Below are 18,535 nucleotides of genomic sequence, written 5' to 3'. Positions count from 1 at the left end.
AGCCTACAAAGAACACCAACAAACTTCTAGACACGTGGATCAGCCAGACACAGCATCTTCTAGAATGTCAGCTAATGATCAGTGCCAACATGAGGGAGTGGAGAAGACTAGACTAGAGGATCGATTTAGCAGTAATTGTGGGATTGTATTTAGATACATTAACTCCTGTTTACTTGCCTGAAAAGATGCCCATGTTGAGTTTATTACAGTTGCTAATAGCTAGGCTTTTTGCTGGGGATAAATGGGGGTTGGACGGGTACTGTGGGGTTTACAATAAGGCACAATATGTTCAAAAATGTCTGTAACCCACTTACAAATAATGTGCAACACGAGGCTAGACAGTGGGAGCAGCAAGGCATTAGTGTGGTACTAAACTAAATCTCCCTCCTTTTTTTGGCAGGTAGTGGTGTAAAGTAACTAAGTAAAAATAAATAAGTCATTTTTGTTGTTGGGGGGTATCTGTCCTTTACTCAAGTGTATATATATTTTTGACAACTTTTACTCTTACTTTATTCATAAAGATAATATGCACTTTTTCCCTCCCATTTTCCCTGAAACCCAAAAGTACTTGTTACATTTCGAATGCTCAGGCAGGACAGCAAAGTGGTCCAATTCGCACTTATCAAGAGAACGCATGGTCGTCACGACTGCCTCTGATCTGGCGGACTCACTAAACGTGACTAATAGGTTTGTAAATTATGTCTGAATGTTGGAGTGTGGCCCTGGCTGTCCGTAGCTAAAACAATTAATTGGTTGGTCTTGTTTGCTTAATGTAAGGAATTTGATGTATAGGATGTAATTTATACTTTTGATACTTAAGTACATTTTAAACCAGACACTAAATATTTTACTCAAGTAGTATTTTACTGGGTGACTCACTTTTACTTGAGTCTTTATTTTTAGGGAGTGGTCGAAATTTACGCAATTGTTACCTGGAGGAAAATGGGGCATGGTCATGCTTTTTCAATTTCAGCCAGAGGCAGGGTTTAGTATTTTTGTTATTTTTGTTCAGGGGAGGGTCATGTCGTTTGTAATCGATTAAATGTCAGTATTTTTCAGCATTTTGGAATGTACATATTGATTTAGACCATGTGTAACTTTGGTTTACAACCCTGCTCTCTCGTTCTCCTCGCTAAGGCCAGCATTGGTGGGCATTTTTTACCTTTCCATTGGCTGTTCGATCAGTCCATCTTTGTGCTTGGCGTATCAAGAACCTGGGAGTGTAGAGAACCTAGCAGCGCTTGTAGTGATGACATACAGTGGTAGAAATGCGTTCAATACAACTGGAAACTCTGAAATTTCAGACTTCCAACATCAGTGTGTTCAAGACAACTGAGAACTTGAGGAAACAAATCAGGTCATGTAATTTGTAATAATAGATATTTTTTTTATTATTATTTTGTTGCTTATTATATATTGATGTATGCCCCTCATCTCTGATAAATTCAGCAGCAGTGCACGATAGGCTATAGAAAGTGCAAGATTGGGGAAGCACAGGGCAAAGTTATATAAGGAAATTTACTTCCTAAATAGATAGGCTATTTGTAGTACATTGACTGGATAAATAACAGTACAGTCCCTAGGAACAGTACAGACTGTGTGCTGGTATTTAGTACATCCACCAGAGGGAGCCAAAGACTAAATCTAAATCAGTCATTGTTACACCACCTTGTCTCCATACCATTTCGACCTAGGCCTGGACTCTAGAATAATCCATGTAGCTGTGCATATCTGCAGTCAGCAATATATATATATTTATATACCTGGATCTCAAGTCTAGATCAGTTACCAACCGTATCGTAAGTTCATAAACTAGCAGACACAGTGTCCCAATACTAGTACATGATCTTCCTTGATGAATACATTTTTCCAAGTGAGGTTTGGGAGGATGAGTGGAAATGGCTGTATGGGTTAAGGCGGAGCCTTACATGGCAAATTGGCACTCTTTCCTTACAATTCATCTCGGAAACAATGTTTTTGAGTACATACAGTATGACAAGGCATTTAATTTGTATTGATACGAGTTGCATGTTGTCCCTTAAAATAGTCGTATTTTTTCCCTTTTGAAACTGTACATAATCCCCATTTTATTACATTTGAGGTTATGTAAAAGTCGGGGGCAGGCAATATTACTTTCAAACACAGTGTAGTTTGAGAGTAATATTCCATCGAGTTTGGTTACAATATTTGATTTTCAGATAGGGAGCAACAAGAAGTTGACATACTTAGCATTCTTGCAAGTAACAAGAAATCCTTCATGTTTTATAGGGCTTTATGTTGGCTCGATATCCATGGTTTTGGATTGCTATGGTGAATGTTATTTTGAGACTTACAGTTCAAGGATAGTTAATTAACGTGATTTCCATGGCGCTGGTCCACACAGGAAGTGTGGGAGAGGGACAGAAAGAGGACAACGAACAGTTGGCCTTAAAACTCTCCCAGTAGACTATCGAAGTCGCTGAGAAATTACCCTGAATATATGTATGGATTATAATATTTGCATGTCTTACATTTTAAAAAGAAAAGATAAAGAAAAATAATGAAAAAAATAATAATTGCCCTGAAACAAGAGCCCCAAAGTACACCTATCTTATGACCTGGAGATCATCCCTCCCTTACAAGTTATTCTTGTTACAACCAGTCTGCTCTCCTGGACAAACTAGGCAAAACATTAGGAGAGGAAGTTCACCTTTTAGAGGCTGAGGAGCATGATCATTACTCATCTTTTTTGTCTTAAACTTTATTACCCTGCATTTTTTTGTGTTTAATCTTATTCTTTCCGTTGTGTCCTGCCACAGCTTGCTCCTCTGCTGGCTGCCAACTTTCCGTAATTATCTCTCTCTCTCTCTCTCGCTCTCTCTCTTGCTCTCTCTCATTCTTGCTCGCTCACGTTCGCTCTCTTTCTCCCCTTCTCTGCTAGCTGTTCACCAGAGAGCAGGGCCGGAGAATTAAATCTCTCTGGGGGATTTGCCCAATATAAACATGACACACATCTGGAGGACGCCAGATTCTTGACACGTAACAAGAACCAGCCTTGCGACTGGCGCAGGAGCATTCATCTTCTTGTATTCCCCACCACCTCCCCTCTCCTCTTGCTCTTATTCACTTTTTCCATTCTGCTTTCTGTTGTTTGTTGTCGGTGCTCCGCAGGCAGTAAACTCTCCCCAAAACTCTCGAGTTGATTATCAAATGACTGATCTTTTTCAATGTTATTCTTCCATTTGCTATTCTACTAAGAATAGCTAATGGTGGCATCTATACACTCTACATGGTGATTGCACAACAGTTAGAGAGTACAGTAAAAACATGTGGTGGATTTCGTTTTTCATAGATGACTTAGTGTGAGTACGATAATTCACCTAATTGTCCACAGCCATTACATCAGTCACAGATGATGGATAATGTCTAATGACAGCATTATTTCATTCAATTTAGAATCTTGGCTTCATAACTCCAGCTAACGATATAATGCAAAATTAATGAAAGGGCTTAAGAGAGTTTGATGTGTGTGTGTGTGTTTCTACATGTCTGCGTGTGACCTGCTGTTTGTTTGCATACGTATGTCAGTGGGTCTGTGTGTGCGTATGCATGTGTATGGTGCATGTGTGTGTTCGTTAGGGGTTGTGCATTCTTTCCATTACCCAGACCAAATCAATGCAGTGAGCTCAGAGCCAACTAGCACCCCCCTACATCTCTCCTCCTCCTCCCTCACTGGATTTGCTGTGCTAGGGGGGAGAGTGGAAAGAGCTGACCCAACCCTGTCAGGCCAGGCCTGGCCCCAATGTAGTGCTGGCCCCCTGCCTGGCCTCCTGCTGCTGCTCATGGAGCTCGACACACACACACACACAGACACACAGACAGTGGCTGTCTCAACACATGCGACCCAGGCTCCAATAACATTTACATACACACTCACACAGCCTTGCATGCGCACACAGACTATTCACACACATTCCTGGTTCTTCTGTTTGCTTATGTTTCTTTTGACTATTCCTGTGAAATGCGTTGGTTTTGGCACCTTATGTGAAAGGTGAGGTTTGTCAGAAGTGTAAAGCACAGGAGGCTGCTGAGTGGAGGACGGCTCAAAATAATGTCAGGAACGGAATAAATATGCCTAAAAACTGGGAGAATTTGTGAAGAAACAAGTGAGGCATTCTTCTGAATAGAAAACTGAGTAAAAGAAGCTAGTCAAAATGATTCAATGACCCTTTGGGTAACAGGACATGACTTTATGGCGCTGGAGGGAATAGCAGGCGTTTTATGGGCTCCCGACCAATTGTGCTATTTTGTGTTTTTGCGCTGATCTTAACTTATTTGTTTTACTTTTTTTTTTTTTTTTTACATAATGCTACTCGTACTATTTGCAATGACACCCTTTTTTTGCACTGGCTCTTGTACACTCACTGGACTCTACCCACCCACTCTCACATACTACACTGATACTCCAACACGTACACACATACATTCACACGCACATGCATATTGACGCCACAGACACACTTTCACACTCTTTCATACAGCACACGCTGCTGCTACTCTGTTTGTCTATCCTGATTGCCTAGTCACTTTTACCCCTATTTACATGTAAATATTACCTCAACTGCCTCGTACCCCTGAACATTGACTCGGTACCGGCACTCCTTGTAAATAGCCTCGTTATTGTGTTACTATTTTGTTATTTTTTTGTGTGCATGTTTTTCTTACTTTTTAGCTCTGCATTATTGGGAAAGGTCTCGTAAGCATTTCATGGTAAACGTCTACATCTGTGTTATTCGATGCGTGTGACAAATATATTTGATTTGACATAATAATAATAATAATTCCATTTAGCAGACACTTTTATCCAAAGCAACTTAGTCATGCATGCATACATTTTACGTATGGGGGCTCCTGGAAATTGAAACCACTACCCTGACATGTAGGCCTATAAGCATTTCCATGAGTGATCAAATAACTTGTATCAATGCTTTTGGGGGATTTGACCACTAAAGTTTGTACTTTCAAAATTATACTTTTCACTGCTGCTTGGTCACCATATCGCATCATTTTCAGCTATACAGTAATGCTGATTTGACTTTATATGTAGTGGTGAGCCACAGTAATTCACCTCAAAAAAACTCTATAAATCAGTTTATATATTGAACCAATCCTGGTGGCATAGCACAACACTAACAATCAATGCTGCCATGACATGAGGCCTTTGCTATGTAGAATCGGAACTCACTTTTAGCATGTTGTCAAATTCAATCAAACCCAGATACATAAAACCTGTCATTTATTAAAACATATTTTCAGAGGTGCAGCCAGGAGCAATGCTGTTTTATGGATTCCAGTGTTCCATATTGGTTGAATTCTTGGAACTTAAAGATATTGCACATCGGGCCTCCTTAGTGGTGCAGCGGTCTAAGTCACTGGAGGCGTCACTACAGCCTGGGTTCGATCCCAGGCTGTGTCACAGCCGGTCATGACTGGGAGACCCATGAGGCGGCGCACAATTGGCCCAGCGTCATCTGGGTTAGGCCGGCCAGGACTTCCTTGGCCCATCGCGATCTAGCGACTCCTTGTGGCGGGCCAGGCGCCTGCAAGCTGACTTCGGGCGCTTGTAAACTGACTTCGGTCGCCAGCTGAACGGTGTTTCCTCCGACACATTGGTGCGGCTGGCTTCAGGGTTAAGCGAACAGTGTGTCAAGAAGCAGTGCGGATTGGCAGGGTCTTGTTTCGGAGGACGCATGGCTCTCGACCTTCGCCTCTCCCGAGTCCGTAGGAGAGTTGCCGCGATGGGACAAGACTGTAACTACCAATTGGATATCACGAAAAGGGGTAAAAGTACAAAAAATATATATATGTACGAATGACTAGAGAAACTTATTTCCATTCCATCCTGTTTTTGAGTTTTATTTTGTTCAGGAATGTTACATAAAGCCTCATCAATGCCACAAAATGGCAGTGCAATAACCTGTGTTAATGAACACTGAGTGAATAGCCTCCTATTGTGAATGTCACTTGAGGACCTCTCAGCACACTGAAGTTTCAATGATACCGTCTGCATGGTTGGCTAACATTGGGCTCTGGTTGTTTGTGAAAGTGTCACTTAGGGGCTACGTCCCAAATAGCACCCTTCCTTATAGTTCACTACTTTTGATCAGAGCCCTGTGGGGGGGTCTGGTGAAAAGCAGTGTACTATGTAGGGAATAGGGTGCCATTTGAGACGCAGGGAGAGTATCCACTTATGTTGTTACTCTTTTTAAGCCAGCAACTAATCATGGAGATCCACGTATAATCCAAGGCCTGATCTAAACCGTGTCAAATGACGGTTTTGGGGATAAAATGCAATATGGTATTATCCACAGAATAATCCAGGGTTGACCAGTTCATATGTTTTAATGTTTCTTGTTATCTCTTGTTTTCCTTTCATGAATTCAATATCTAGATGTAATTCAAATTTGATAAAAAAATGTCCATAATGTAACATGTAATATAATAAGACTGGATCATCAAATGAGATCAGTATTTCTTCCATATCAAAAGAAATGAAAGAAGTTGCATTGAACAATTCCATATTGTTCCCAACACGTTTGTGTCTGGACATGAATTTCATGCTAACATGAGCTTCTACCCATCTAGGGGTTTAAACCACAACATGGGCATTGTCATTAATCAATGGAAATCTCCTGATCTGTACTTTGTCAACGTTACGAGGCAGCCATACAACTCCATATGGAACACAAACAGACGTTGTCCTATGTCCCAAATGGCACCTTATCCCTATATAGTGCAATACTTTTGACCAGAGCCCTATGGGCCTTGGTCAAAAGAAGTGCTCTTTTTAGGGAGTAGGGTGCCATTTGGGAAGTAGACATTGTAAAACTATGTTCTCTAGTCGCCGATTCCTTTAGCGGTTTATGGAAGGCTCTGGCCTAAAGGTGCCCACCAGAATCAGCACAACTATCACTTGTACTTTTAAAGCCATTAAACTCTATGCTCACATTGTTCAGAGTGTAATATCTTCAGCCAAATTGTCACTTGACAATGAGGAAAAAAGCAGAAAGGTAGCACAACTATCTCTTCCATTTATATATTTTTTTTATAAAAGCTTACAAAAACGTGACGAACCTTAAAATCCAGAGCAGACAATGGTATAGTGGTAATATATTTCCTACTCCTTTATTTCCTCATAAAAATCCTTGACATTTATGTACTGTATTTACAAACTTTGTACAAAAGTGATTATAATACCTCTCAAACCCAACCAGGACACACACACACACACACACACACTGAAGACTCAACATTCTTCTTCTTTGGTCTCTTCAGGACCATGTCATCATACAATGGTGTTTTTTGACTGGTCAAATCAGACCACGCCTCTTCAAAAGCATCCATTACAGTTGTACTGTTAACACCCCACTGGTCCTTCCAGCGTAAGAGGTGCTTGTAAAGGAAGGTGTGGACGGGATAATCCTTTTGGAAAGTTCACGATGGTGTCGATTCCCAAACAACATCAGCATTCACATGTCATTTAGCTGTCAACTGATGGGCTCATAGAACAGAAGTCTTAAACCAGAGCTCTCTTGGTTGTTGTAGAAGAATGTCCATTAATTCCTCCCGACACATGACTGTCTCCCATAGTGCAAAACCTTGAAATCAAATCATTAGGTACTTTTAAGCAGACGTCACTATGTGGGCATTGCTTTCCTCATGGCAAAAATACATCATACAGTGTATTCAAAGCACTTTCTTTGGTAGAAAATAAATGATTATTTCATACCTCAATCTTAGAAAACCTTCTCAAAAGAGACCGTAAAGGACTTCAAATGTCAGATCTGTCTGGATACACTGGTCTAGGAATCTATTGACTTAGATGTAAGGCAAACAGTTGATAAGGTGTCTGTTTAGCAAACTCATTCTCAGCAGATCTGTGATATAGCAAAAAAAAAAGTCAATTGCCTCACATTTTCTCATCCCAATTGCTTTGAATGGCTGAAATAAATAGGAAATAACGTCCTTCCCCTTTACCACTAGGGGGTTGGAGCATAGAATTAGTCTCTCTAGACAGTACGATACAGCCGTTGGTTGGTTTAAGGATTTGACCCACAAGATGGCCGCCCGAAGAACACCGCGTTAGGGCAAAGAGGAGAGTTGAAGTCTGTGACCACTGTCGGCGTGAACCACTTGGCCACACAACAACCGTTACAGCACGGCCAGGTCGTGGCAGGACTTGGAGCGAACCTTCAGCGCCATCTTCTTGTTGTTCTTGGCCACCAGGCGGTCCAGGAAGCGGCGGGCCTTCTTGGCGAGGCTCTCCTTGCGCTTGTAGACGGAGCGCCGGCGTTCGTTGGTCTCCTTGCTGTCTCGCCGCAGGCGGATCTGCCGGACGATACCCTCGAAGAGCTCGTGGACGTTGTGGTGGAGCGAAGCGGATGTCTCGATGAACTTGCAGTCGAACACCACGGCGCATGCACGGCCCTCTGGGAGAGAGCAGAGAGCACAGAGGAAGGAGAGGTGTTTACATGTGAGAGGTCTACGTTTGATTCTTTATTAGTCAGGGATCAGGTGAAACTTGTAACATAAATACATTTGATCCATTGCACCAGAATTAGCACAAGCTTATTCTCATCTGCAGAACAGGTTAAATATCAAAACATTGACCAAATCATCAAGAATTACGGTGACATTGTAAAATACACTGTTAGTGTATGAGATGTGTGCTGTAAATCCAACTCATGGAATGTTAAGGGAACAGCTTATAGTATGTTGTGTGGACTGCAACATTTGATATATGATCATGTTCTGTAGTTGTAACTTTTGCTTGTTTATTTGACTATGAAGGCCACAGAAAGTGCAGTACAGACTATTGTATGCCAAACTGTTTGTCTCTTTTATAAGCAGAGTGCTGCTCATATTGTTAAATGGCTCATCAAGTCACTGTTCAGAAGGTGTGGAGAGACGCTTTAATGATTACATTATCATTAGAATCAACGTTACCTTCTACAGCCACTTCTCTGGAGCGGACCAGGTCACTTTTGTTTCCCACGAGGATGATGGGAATGTTCTCGGCCTGCCGTATGCGCCGCAGCTGGATGCGTAACTCAGAGGCACTCTCGAAGCTGGTGCGGTCCGTGATTGAGTAGACTATGACGTAGGCGTTGCCCACCTGCATACAGTAGTCCTGGACCCATTTCTCATCCTCCTCCTGAGAGGCACAGACAAAGAACAGAGAGAAGTTCAACATTCACCAACAAAAGCCATATTTGGGTGCTCGTCCGGGATCTGGACTTTGATAGCACCTTTTTTTCCTAATAGTGTATAAGAAGGGCAATTCCAACCAACTCAATGCACCAAGTACACTAGTCGATCAGGAGCTCGCCCAGGGCATTTGTTAGTTCTCTTATACTGCAGACAAGTCATATTTGCATGATTTTAGCTTATTCATCAACATTTGCTTCATTCATGTGACTGACCAATACTGGGTCATGCATGTGACAGACCAATACCTCACAAGGCTTCTACTCTAAGCTGAGACATCTTTGGTTCTCAAAACAAGGGTCTGGGCATACTGCCAAATTGCAGATACTGATAGTGAGGATTCGTTCAGTCACTTGCATGAACATAGAAATTGGTTATTAAAAAAGCACAAACATAACATTTTCCATCACAGCTTGGATTGTTGACAACATGTAATCTATATTTCGTCTACAATGTTTATTGAGAACAAATACATTTGCACAATGAGCACAGCCATATTAGCATTGACATGAAATCAGTCAAAACAAGACATGGTATCAAGAACAAGATAAAACGAGCTGAAACAAGCCACTTATGATGCCCCAGACTCTAGCTAGCAATCTGACAATCCAGAATCACAATAACACGCTGACTTCTGCCCCATGGAAGCGCGCACATCTATATAACGCCCTGTAAATGGTCCTTCCAAGTACAATCTACAAATGGTTCTACCAATAACTCTTTTATAATCTAAAGGTTCTTCCAAGATGGGTTCTACCGAGAACCGTTTTATCTTTGGATTCTTTCCAGAACCCTCCATGAACGGTTCCACCAGCTTTATTAGCCTTCATCTTTATGACAATACATTACATATATCATAAGACCTTTCTTTGAGAGCGTAGTCATAGCATAACACAGTGGTGTTAGGAAACTCAAGTCACATTATGCTGGCATGCAAATTGATGTGTAATTCCTATTGGAATCCAGCCAGAGTGAGGATATCCAACAATTGAAACATTTCATCACCTGCAACCTGCATTTAGAATGACTGCCAGGGTAGGAGAAATGAGACAACCTAAATCCTCTAAACTGGAATTACTATCTCAGTAACGGGTGAAATAAGTCCAACTACTAACATATTGGATTTGTTTGTGTGGCATAAGAGTAATTAACTAATCAATATACATGCAAAAACAGATATTGAAACAATTCTAAAAATTAACCTGCAATAGTGCATGCTGAGAAATTTGGTAATGGGCATGGTTTTGAGTATTCCCATATAGATACAGTTTAAAACATCACACCTATCTTTTTAAACTGATCAGATAACTCAAACTCCTGTTCATAAACATTAATGCTCAGGCACTATTTAAAAGAAAGGGAAAAATTACAATATAAAACTTATTCAGAGGGTTCTATGCAATGTTGTGCTGCTATTTTTATTGACTTGGCCAAAGCTTTTGATACAGTAGACCATTCCATTCTTGTTGGTCAAGTAAGGAGTATTGGGGTCTCTGAGGGGTCTTTGGCCTGTTTTGCTAACAACCTCTCTTAAAGAGTCCACTGTGTAAGGTCAGAACATCTGCTGTCTCAGCCACTGCCTGTCACCAAGGGAGTACCCCAAGGCTCGATCCTAGGCCCCGCGCTCTTCTCAATTTATATAAAAAACATAGCGCAGGCAGTAGGTAGCGCTCTCATCTATTTATATGCAGATTTTGTGTTAAACACTCTACAACAAAGCTTTCTTAGTGTCCAACAAGCCTTTTCTGCCCTTAACCTTTTTCCGAACACCTCCAAAACAAAGGTAATGTGGTTCGGTAAGAAGAATGCCCCTCCCCTCTGAGGGTTTAGATCTTGAGACAGTCACCTCATACAAGTACTTGGGAGTATGGCTAGATGGTAAACTCTCAGCCATATCCAAGCTGCAGGCTAAGGTTAAATCTAGACTTGGTTTCCTCAATCGTAATCGCTCCTCTTTCACCCCAGCTGCCAAACTAACCCTGATTAAGGTGACCATCCTACCCATGCTAGATTACGGAGATTAAATGTATAAATCGGTAGGTAAGGGTGCTCTCGAGCGGCTAGATGTTCTTTACCATTCCGCCATCAGATTTGCCACCAATGCTCCTTATAGGACACATCACTGCACGCTATACTCTGTAAACTGGCCATCTCTGTATATCTGACGCAAGACCCACTAGTTGATGCTTTTTTTTAATAAAACCCTTTTAGGCCTCACTTTCCCCTATCTGAGATGCCTACCTCTTTCACGTGATGTATTGTTTTGTCTACCTTTTTGCCCTTTGTGCTGTGCTTAACAACGTTTGTACCATGTTTGTGCTGCTACAGTACCATGTTGTGCTGCTGCCATGTGTTGCTACTGAGTTTTTGTCATGTTGTCTTGCTAACATGCTATGTTGTCATGTGTTGCTGCCATGTTGTGTTGTCGTCTCAGGTCTCTATGTAGTGTTGTGGTGTCTCCCTTGTCGTGATGCGTATTTTTTCTTATATTTTTTATCTCCCGTCCCCACAGGCCTTTTGCTCTTGGTAGGCCGTCATTGTAAATAAGAATATGTTCTTAATTGACTTGCCTAGTTATACAAAGGTTATAAATAAAATAAATAAATGTAAAACCCTTCTTGCCTTCCAAAGAATCTGTTTTGCCATCCGAAAAACCCGTTCTTCCAAAAACGGTTCATTGGATTAAAAAAGTTTGCCTTAGAAAAAAGGGTTCCAAAAGGGGTCTTTGTAATGCAGCATGTGTTTTCTGTTGTTATAATTGAATCATTGAAGCCACCTTTGATGTCGAAAATACACTCACGCATTCAAAAGATAATTGAGATAAGTGACGGTCAACATGAAGTTTTAACGTCGTTATTCGAAAAAGCACTAAGCTAAGTTGACTTATATGCATTTGTGAATACAGAACTCTGGTCTCCAGGGATGGTTATTGGTCAAACATATATCTGACGTTCTGCCTGTAGTGACACTTGGTGCCCTTTAACACATTGAAACCACTGTCTTTATAGACATCCTTATCTCCCTATATCTCCTCTAACCCGGTACAGACAAGCCAACATGCGGCTTGGCCTGCACGCTTCACTCCCCAGCTGTAATCAATACTGGAGTAATTAGGCCCCACAGCCATCGGTGTCCCATACAGACGCTCGCCTAATGCCACTGGAGCCACCACTCACTAACTCCAGCACAGCCAGAATTCGCCCCACTTTAGCTCGACTCAATGGAGTTTAGCTACAGGCACACAGAGCGAGCACATATATTTTTCCACAAAACCGAGGGAGGGGCAGGGTTGTCCCTAGGTATCATAGTTGTTTAGAATGGAGCCTTATGGTTCGGTTGGCACAAGCGGGTTTGTTTCTTTGCTCGACCTGTGTTCTCAAGTAACACTAAGTAAGATTAAGTTATATAAATTAGAAAGCTTAAAGTTTTCAGCCCTTTTTCTTTTCGAAATGAGTCTTGATGTGTGACTATCATATTCTCTACTGTGCATCGCATTTTTTGTGACAAAGATGTTGATGGTTGGTGTTGTGTCATACCTGTTTTTCGTTCTCCCAGGTGTCCATGACGATGAGGGTGGTCTCCTCCCCATCTACAATCATAGTTTTCTCATAGGTGTCCTCTAAACAAACAAAAAACAACCAGGAAAGAGAATAGAAAATATATTATTTCCTACTGTACCTCAATAATGTTGGAAAACGTTCTAAAAGGGAGTCTAGACATTGCAACTTAGGGTAAAAATATAAATACAACTTGTTTTATTCTTGTAGATAAAGAAAGGATTAAGTATAATTTATGTCAACTCCTTCAAACATATCTACTATTGGTTGCAGCCAGCAGGTGTGGTGGAATTTGGGTCTCTCTCTCTCTCTAATATAGGCTTGTTCTTTGTGAATGGAGAACTGATGGAGACTTACGGGTCAGACTGCTGTCAATAAACCACATGGGAGCATAGATTTCAGTGTGCGGAATCTATTTTTTCCTCATGCTGAATGCCATGTCCATTTTAAGGTTATGACTTTAGAAACTAAAATATGGTGGTGTTTTATGAATTTGGTGATATGACATACAAGAACTATACACTTGTGTTTATCCCTACTACTGTTAAAATGTGCAATATTGTTATTACAGTTCACCACCATATCATCATGACCATAGGCTGTGGAAAACACCATTGAGCCATGTCTAGTTTAGTCTGATTAGATCATCCTAGCGAGACTAAAACACACTTTGGCCAAGAGTGAAATAACTTGTTACATTTTCCCTTTCAACCCTAGCCTTATTGTAAAAGCTGCTGCACAAGACAAGGACAAATGGCCCGTCAAAGCCTTGAGAAGTTGAGGTCTTTGAGTTGAAGTGACAATCTAGGTTTTTGATTTGGTTTTATTAGGATCCCCATTAGCCGACAGCTAGTCTTACTGGGGTCTGACACATAACAAAAAATACTGAACAGACAAAAGATTACCATTTACATACATTAACATGTAGTGTGTGCGTCTATCAGTTACACATACATGTCAGTTCATACACACAAAAAGTCACATGGGGGAGAGGCGTTGTGAGGTGTTGCTTTATCTTTGTTGAAACCAGGTGAGCTGTTCACTTGAGCTATATGAGATGGAAGGGAGTTCCATGCAATCATGGCTCTGTATAATACTGTACGTTTCTTTGAATTTGTTCTTGACCTGGGTATTGTGAAGGTCAGAACCTGTAAACAAGCAAACAAGTAATATGCCTACAATGGAATGTATTGTAATGTCCTCATAATGCTGTTCTTTCCTCATAAAACACTTGCCATTCACCACACCAGCTCTAAACCAACCAAGGAGTCCACTATGAAGAACAGTTCAATTGCTGTCAGTGTGACAAGCAAAGTGACACAAAACTTAAAAACAACATGACCAGTCAGTGACAGGCTGAAAACAGGACAGCTATACACTTTCTCCTGATGATGTCAGAGGGAGGTCTGATGAGGAGAGACCTTACCACTCTGGAGAGCTAGGAGCTGCCACACACACACACAGCAACCTATTTCCCTGTATATTGCAGAAACTTTTGACCAGGGGCAAAACAGAAACATTCAGCACAAATAGAACTTTATTCCCTGTATAGTGCACTACTTTTGACCAGAGCTACCCCACTAAGGGGAATAGGGTACCATTTGGGACGCATCTTTAGCCAGTCACTCCCATCAGCCGACCCGACATGCACAAGTCACGACAGCATGAACCTCTCACAAACGAATAAAGCAAACCATGTCTAGGCTACCGTATCAGGCATGACCTAAAACTTTTCGTTATTTATTTTGTAAACATTATGACTTTTATCCTGTCATATTAAACACTTTTAGAGAAATTGGTGTTTCAAAAAGGACAAACTGCACAAATCACATCACACAGCAGCACAGCTGGATGCCAAAATGCATGGGTCAATATAAGCTGCCAATCAATGCTTTGAGGTCACTCAGTACTACACATGACAGAGACAAGAGTTCAATCAATGTAGTTGTGACAGGTTAGCCAAGGTTGTTAGGGCCAGGGCAATGTCAGAGACCATTACTTTGACAGTCATTGTTGAAGAGATGCATAAAATTAATTAACTCATTGAATAACTCATTAGTGCTTAGTGTCCATAGATTTTAATTAGCAGATGAGGATGGATGATACTGATAGTTTTTTAGGTTACTGATAAGACATTGACAAACAACTACTAAATAGTTGTGTTAAAAGGCTACACACCATAAATAGCCTCATAATAATCATAAGAATTGTGCTTGGTAAAAAAAACCCACCTCCCGTATGGTCGTGAGCATCCTTCTCCTGAATGCCAGCAAAGATATTGGCAAGACTCGACTTTCCAACGCCGTGGTCTCCTAGCAAAACAACGTGGTACAAACAATCTGCTCCTGAGCCATCCGAGTCATTGTCCGAGTCATCAGATGACCAGTTGGCTCGGCAGTGGAGAGACTTGTCTCCGGGATGGTATGAGGCGGACTGGCCGAGTGGAGGGTGATGGGGGTCGGCTGGTGGGTCTCTACCTCTCATCCCCGGCTGATGAGAGGCAGGGATAGGAGTACTTGCCCTTCTCCGCAAAGTCTCCTTGCCCTCTCTCTGTGTGTGTGTCATCTTAGCGAAAAGGCAAAGAACATCCCTTAAAAATAAGAATATGTAAAATAATCATAAAATAGTCCCAATTTACTAGGACATAAGAGTTAAGCTCAAGGTTATTATAGTTCTGTTTTTATATTCCTTTTTATTTCTATTAGTTTTGCCATTTATTTGAAATTCAGTTTTCAGACCTGATTAGCTAGTTTTATTTAGTTTTTGTTGTATAAAAATATTTGGATTTTATTTAGTTTCAGTTTTAATGTTAGGGCAATAAAGTATGTGTGTGCCAGGCTAGGAGCCATTTGTGTTGTATAGTTTGTATAGTCTGCAACTGGGGGGCAGTAAAGTGATGGGTCAGGTCATAGGTTAGGTTAACGTTATACAGTCAATCTCAATGTGACTTGGATTTGAAAGGAATGGCGCTGAGACTGATGCAAAGAAATATGGTGGAAGGAGTATCTCTCTCGCCCATGTTTACGCCAATCCAATGTTTAACTTAATTAAGTAGTGCATGTAATCAAGTTAGCTGCTTTCCCCTGTTAGCTGGTGATAGTGATGCACAAGTTAGGTCTTTTTGAAACCATCTCTTAGCCACATTTACCACCCGATTTTAGGCTTGAAAATCCCGTCAAAAGCTTGAAAACACTATTGTAATCCCCATTACATTTTTACCCAAAGTTTAGAAAAAAACATAATTCATAATGGTTTTATTTCATTTTAGTTCGTTTGAGTCAAATAGTTTGTTTAGTTGTAGTTTTTCAAAACGGGTGTGCTGATCATTTTATTTCAGGTTACCAAATAATTTGTTCATTATTAGTTTTCGTTTACTATAATACACCTGGTTAGGCTAAATAATATAACAAACCCCTATAATAAACAGTTTATAAACAGACACTGCTTCCCGATTAAAGCTAAATTGTGAAACAAACACATATCACGGCCTATGGAGTGTAAATAGCACTGAAACATCATATTGTCTGGAATTTACTCACAACTGTAGCCATGAATCTTCTAATTTTTTCCAGTATTCTCCATTGCAGAGCAAAGCACAGACTTCACCATATAGTAAAGTTTTCTCGGGTCGGGGAGCTGTGTGCGAGCTGTCATTCTGTTCTTGTACCAAGGAAAGCTTCCAATGTATCAATCGGTTTTGTTACTGTGTCTCGTCAGCTATTCTAGACAAGTGTAACAGTATACCCCTGGAGTCATAGCAACATCCTGCAAAGTTCCACAACCCTGTAAAAATGTAAGAGTGAAATCAGGGGTTGCTCGCTCGCTCGCCTCTCTTTTTCAATCTCCTCTCTGTATCACACAAGAAGGCATGCACACGCACACACACACACACACACACACACACACACACACAAAGGCAGACAATGTTTCAGATCACCTCCTGTGATAACATGCACTGAGACGTAGTCATGGTGTAGGTTAATTCAAATAGGCTATTTTAAAAACTCGAACACCGCTAACTTTGTTGGTCAACAACTACATCATCTAATGGGGAGGACAATCATTTCAATATGCAATGTTTTGCTTTTATAAAACCATAGCGCTTCTTCTAGGAACGCTATTGCACTTCCTGTCCAACAAGTTGTTGGCTAAATGGTGGATGCTAATTTCCAAATGTCATATGGCGTATTTTAATTAGGCTACTTCAGTTTTCTACCTATGGATACTCACCCGTGCTGTAAATTCCGTTTAACGCAAGTAGGAAATGCGCGTTCTGGGTGTTTTCAACCGAGCGTGTCCTTTGATGATGCGCGCGTGCTTCGAATCAGCCCTCATTCAATTCTCTCATTGCTGCTGCAACTTTTCCCTGTGTGAATCTACTTTAATCTCATCGAAGAACCCACCCCGACTACATGACGTAAAAGTAAGTCACTTCCTGTTGTAAACTGTTAGTTTTCTCTATATTTTACCACAATAATGTTTACCTCCACGGTGCAGATATCGACTAGGGCAGGGTTTCCCAAACTCGGTCCTGGTGTCCCCCCACCTGGGTGCACGTTTTGGTTTTTCACCTAGCGCAACACAGCTGATTTAAATCAGCAAAGCTTGATGATGAGTTGGTTATTTGAATCGGCTGTACTAGGGTGCCTTTAATGATTACACATTGCACAAGCAGGACAACCACTGCTTTATGTACATTTCTATAGAAAATATGGGGACAGGATGTGTGTTGTCCTTACATCCATGTATGTTTAGATTAGTCAAATCAAGCCCCAGTGTTGAACCCTTTATAAAGTACGAAAATATCTTCAAAGGGAGCCAAGTCTCCATTAAAAGCACTTTTACAAGTATGCTGCATAGTTTCAGTTTGAGGCAATCAGTACACACACACACACACACACACACACACAACACATCTGTAAATCAGTTCTGTCCTAACACTGTGAGAGGGCAGAGTTCACACCCCTAGCCGCAGACCAGCACTCTCTACCAGGAAATTGTATTCTCTGAGGCTCTGCTGAATCTTTTCCAACTGAAACAACATAAGTAATCAGACCAGTCGGCCGTACGATGGCCAGATGAAGGCCCCACACTGTTTATAAAGCCAGCTTCTTTCCCACACTTAAGTAAATCACAGTCAGAGACTTCCCAAAACTACAGTTACAGGGTCTGAGGAGATTTGTGAAAAGAGGGTGGGTTGGAAGTGGTTACTCTCACTGGGGCACTTACTGTGGAAAGAAAAAGCAAACTATAAACATTCTAAATATTGAAAATTATTTTCTGTGGACCGGCACACGGAAGAATGTGATAATGGGCAATAAATGAGATTCAACTGGCAGTTATAGACCATAAATTATAGCTGAATGAAACTACACCAATTAACACATCAAATGCTCATACACTACATGACCGAAAGTATGTGGGCACCTGCTCATCGAACATCTTTCCAAAATCATGGACATTAATATGGAGTTAGTCCCCCTTTGCTGCTATAATAGCCTCCACTCTTCTGGGAAGGCTTTCCACTAGATGTTGGAACATTGCTGCAGGGACTTGCTTCCATTCAGCCACAAGTATTAGTGAGGTCGGGCACTGATGTTGGGCGATTAGGCCTGGCTCGCAGTCGGCGTTCCAATTCATCCCAAAGGTGTTCAATTGGGTTGAGGTCAGGGCTCTGTGCAGGCCAGTCAAGTTCTTCCACACCGATCTCGACAAACCATTTCTGTATGGAC

General features: G+C 41.2%; 1 protein-coding gene across 2 annotated transcripts; it reads right to left on the bottom strand.

Annotated features, from left to right (window-relative positions):
* Positions 1 to 7,139: 7,139 nt before the first annotated feature.
* On the bottom strand, positions 7,140 to 17,348 carry LOC115208023 (GTP-binding protein REM 1). 2 transcript variants are annotated; one of them, XM_029775732.1, is made up of 6 exons: positions 17,034 to 17,348; positions 16,343 to 16,586; positions 15,035 to 15,393; positions 12,783 to 12,865; positions 8,986 to 9,193; positions 7,140 to 8,468 (listed from the first exon to the last, which is right to left on the bottom strand). In XM_029775732.1, the coding sequence occupies exons 3-6, from the start codon at positions 15,366 to 15,368 to the stop codon at positions 8,191 to 8,193; spliced, it is 903 nt and encodes a 300-aa protein (XP_029631592.1). In that variant the 5' UTR covers positions 15,369 to 15,393; positions 16,343 to 16,586; positions 17,034 to 17,348; the 3' UTR covers positions 7,140 to 8,190. The 2 variants fall into 2 exon arrangements, with proteins under 2 accessions (XP_029631592.1, XP_029631591.1); XM_029775731.1 differs by having other exon boundaries at positions 15,035 to 15,368.
* Between the last annotated feature and the right edge of the window lie 1,187 nt (positions 17,349 to 18,535).

The sequence above is a fragment of the Salmo trutta genome, chromosome 14 (genome assembly GCF_901001165.1).
Source record: "Salmo trutta chromosome 14, fSalTru1.1, whole genome shotgun sequence".
Taxonomy (NCBI): Eukaryota; Metazoa; Chordata; class Actinopteri; order Salmoniformes; family Salmonidae; genus Salmo; species Salmo trutta.
The sequence above is the reverse complement of the archived record's forward strand: the minus strand, read 5'-3'. Positions and strand labels throughout refer to the sequence as shown.

What these genes read in the sequence shown, in the direction of transcription:
- LOC115208023 (XM_029775731.1), bottom strand. An exon ending in TGCTCACGACCATACGGGAG is followed by an intron (nt 12,866 to 15,034) that starts GTGGGTTTTTTT and finishes TTGTTTGTTTAG; the next exon opens with AGGACACCTATGAGAAAACT. An exon ending in CAGAGAAGTGGCTGTAGAAG is followed by an intron (nt 8,469 to 8,985) that starts GTAACGTTGATT and finishes GCTCTCTCCCAG; the next exon opens with AGGGCCGTGCATGCGCCGTG.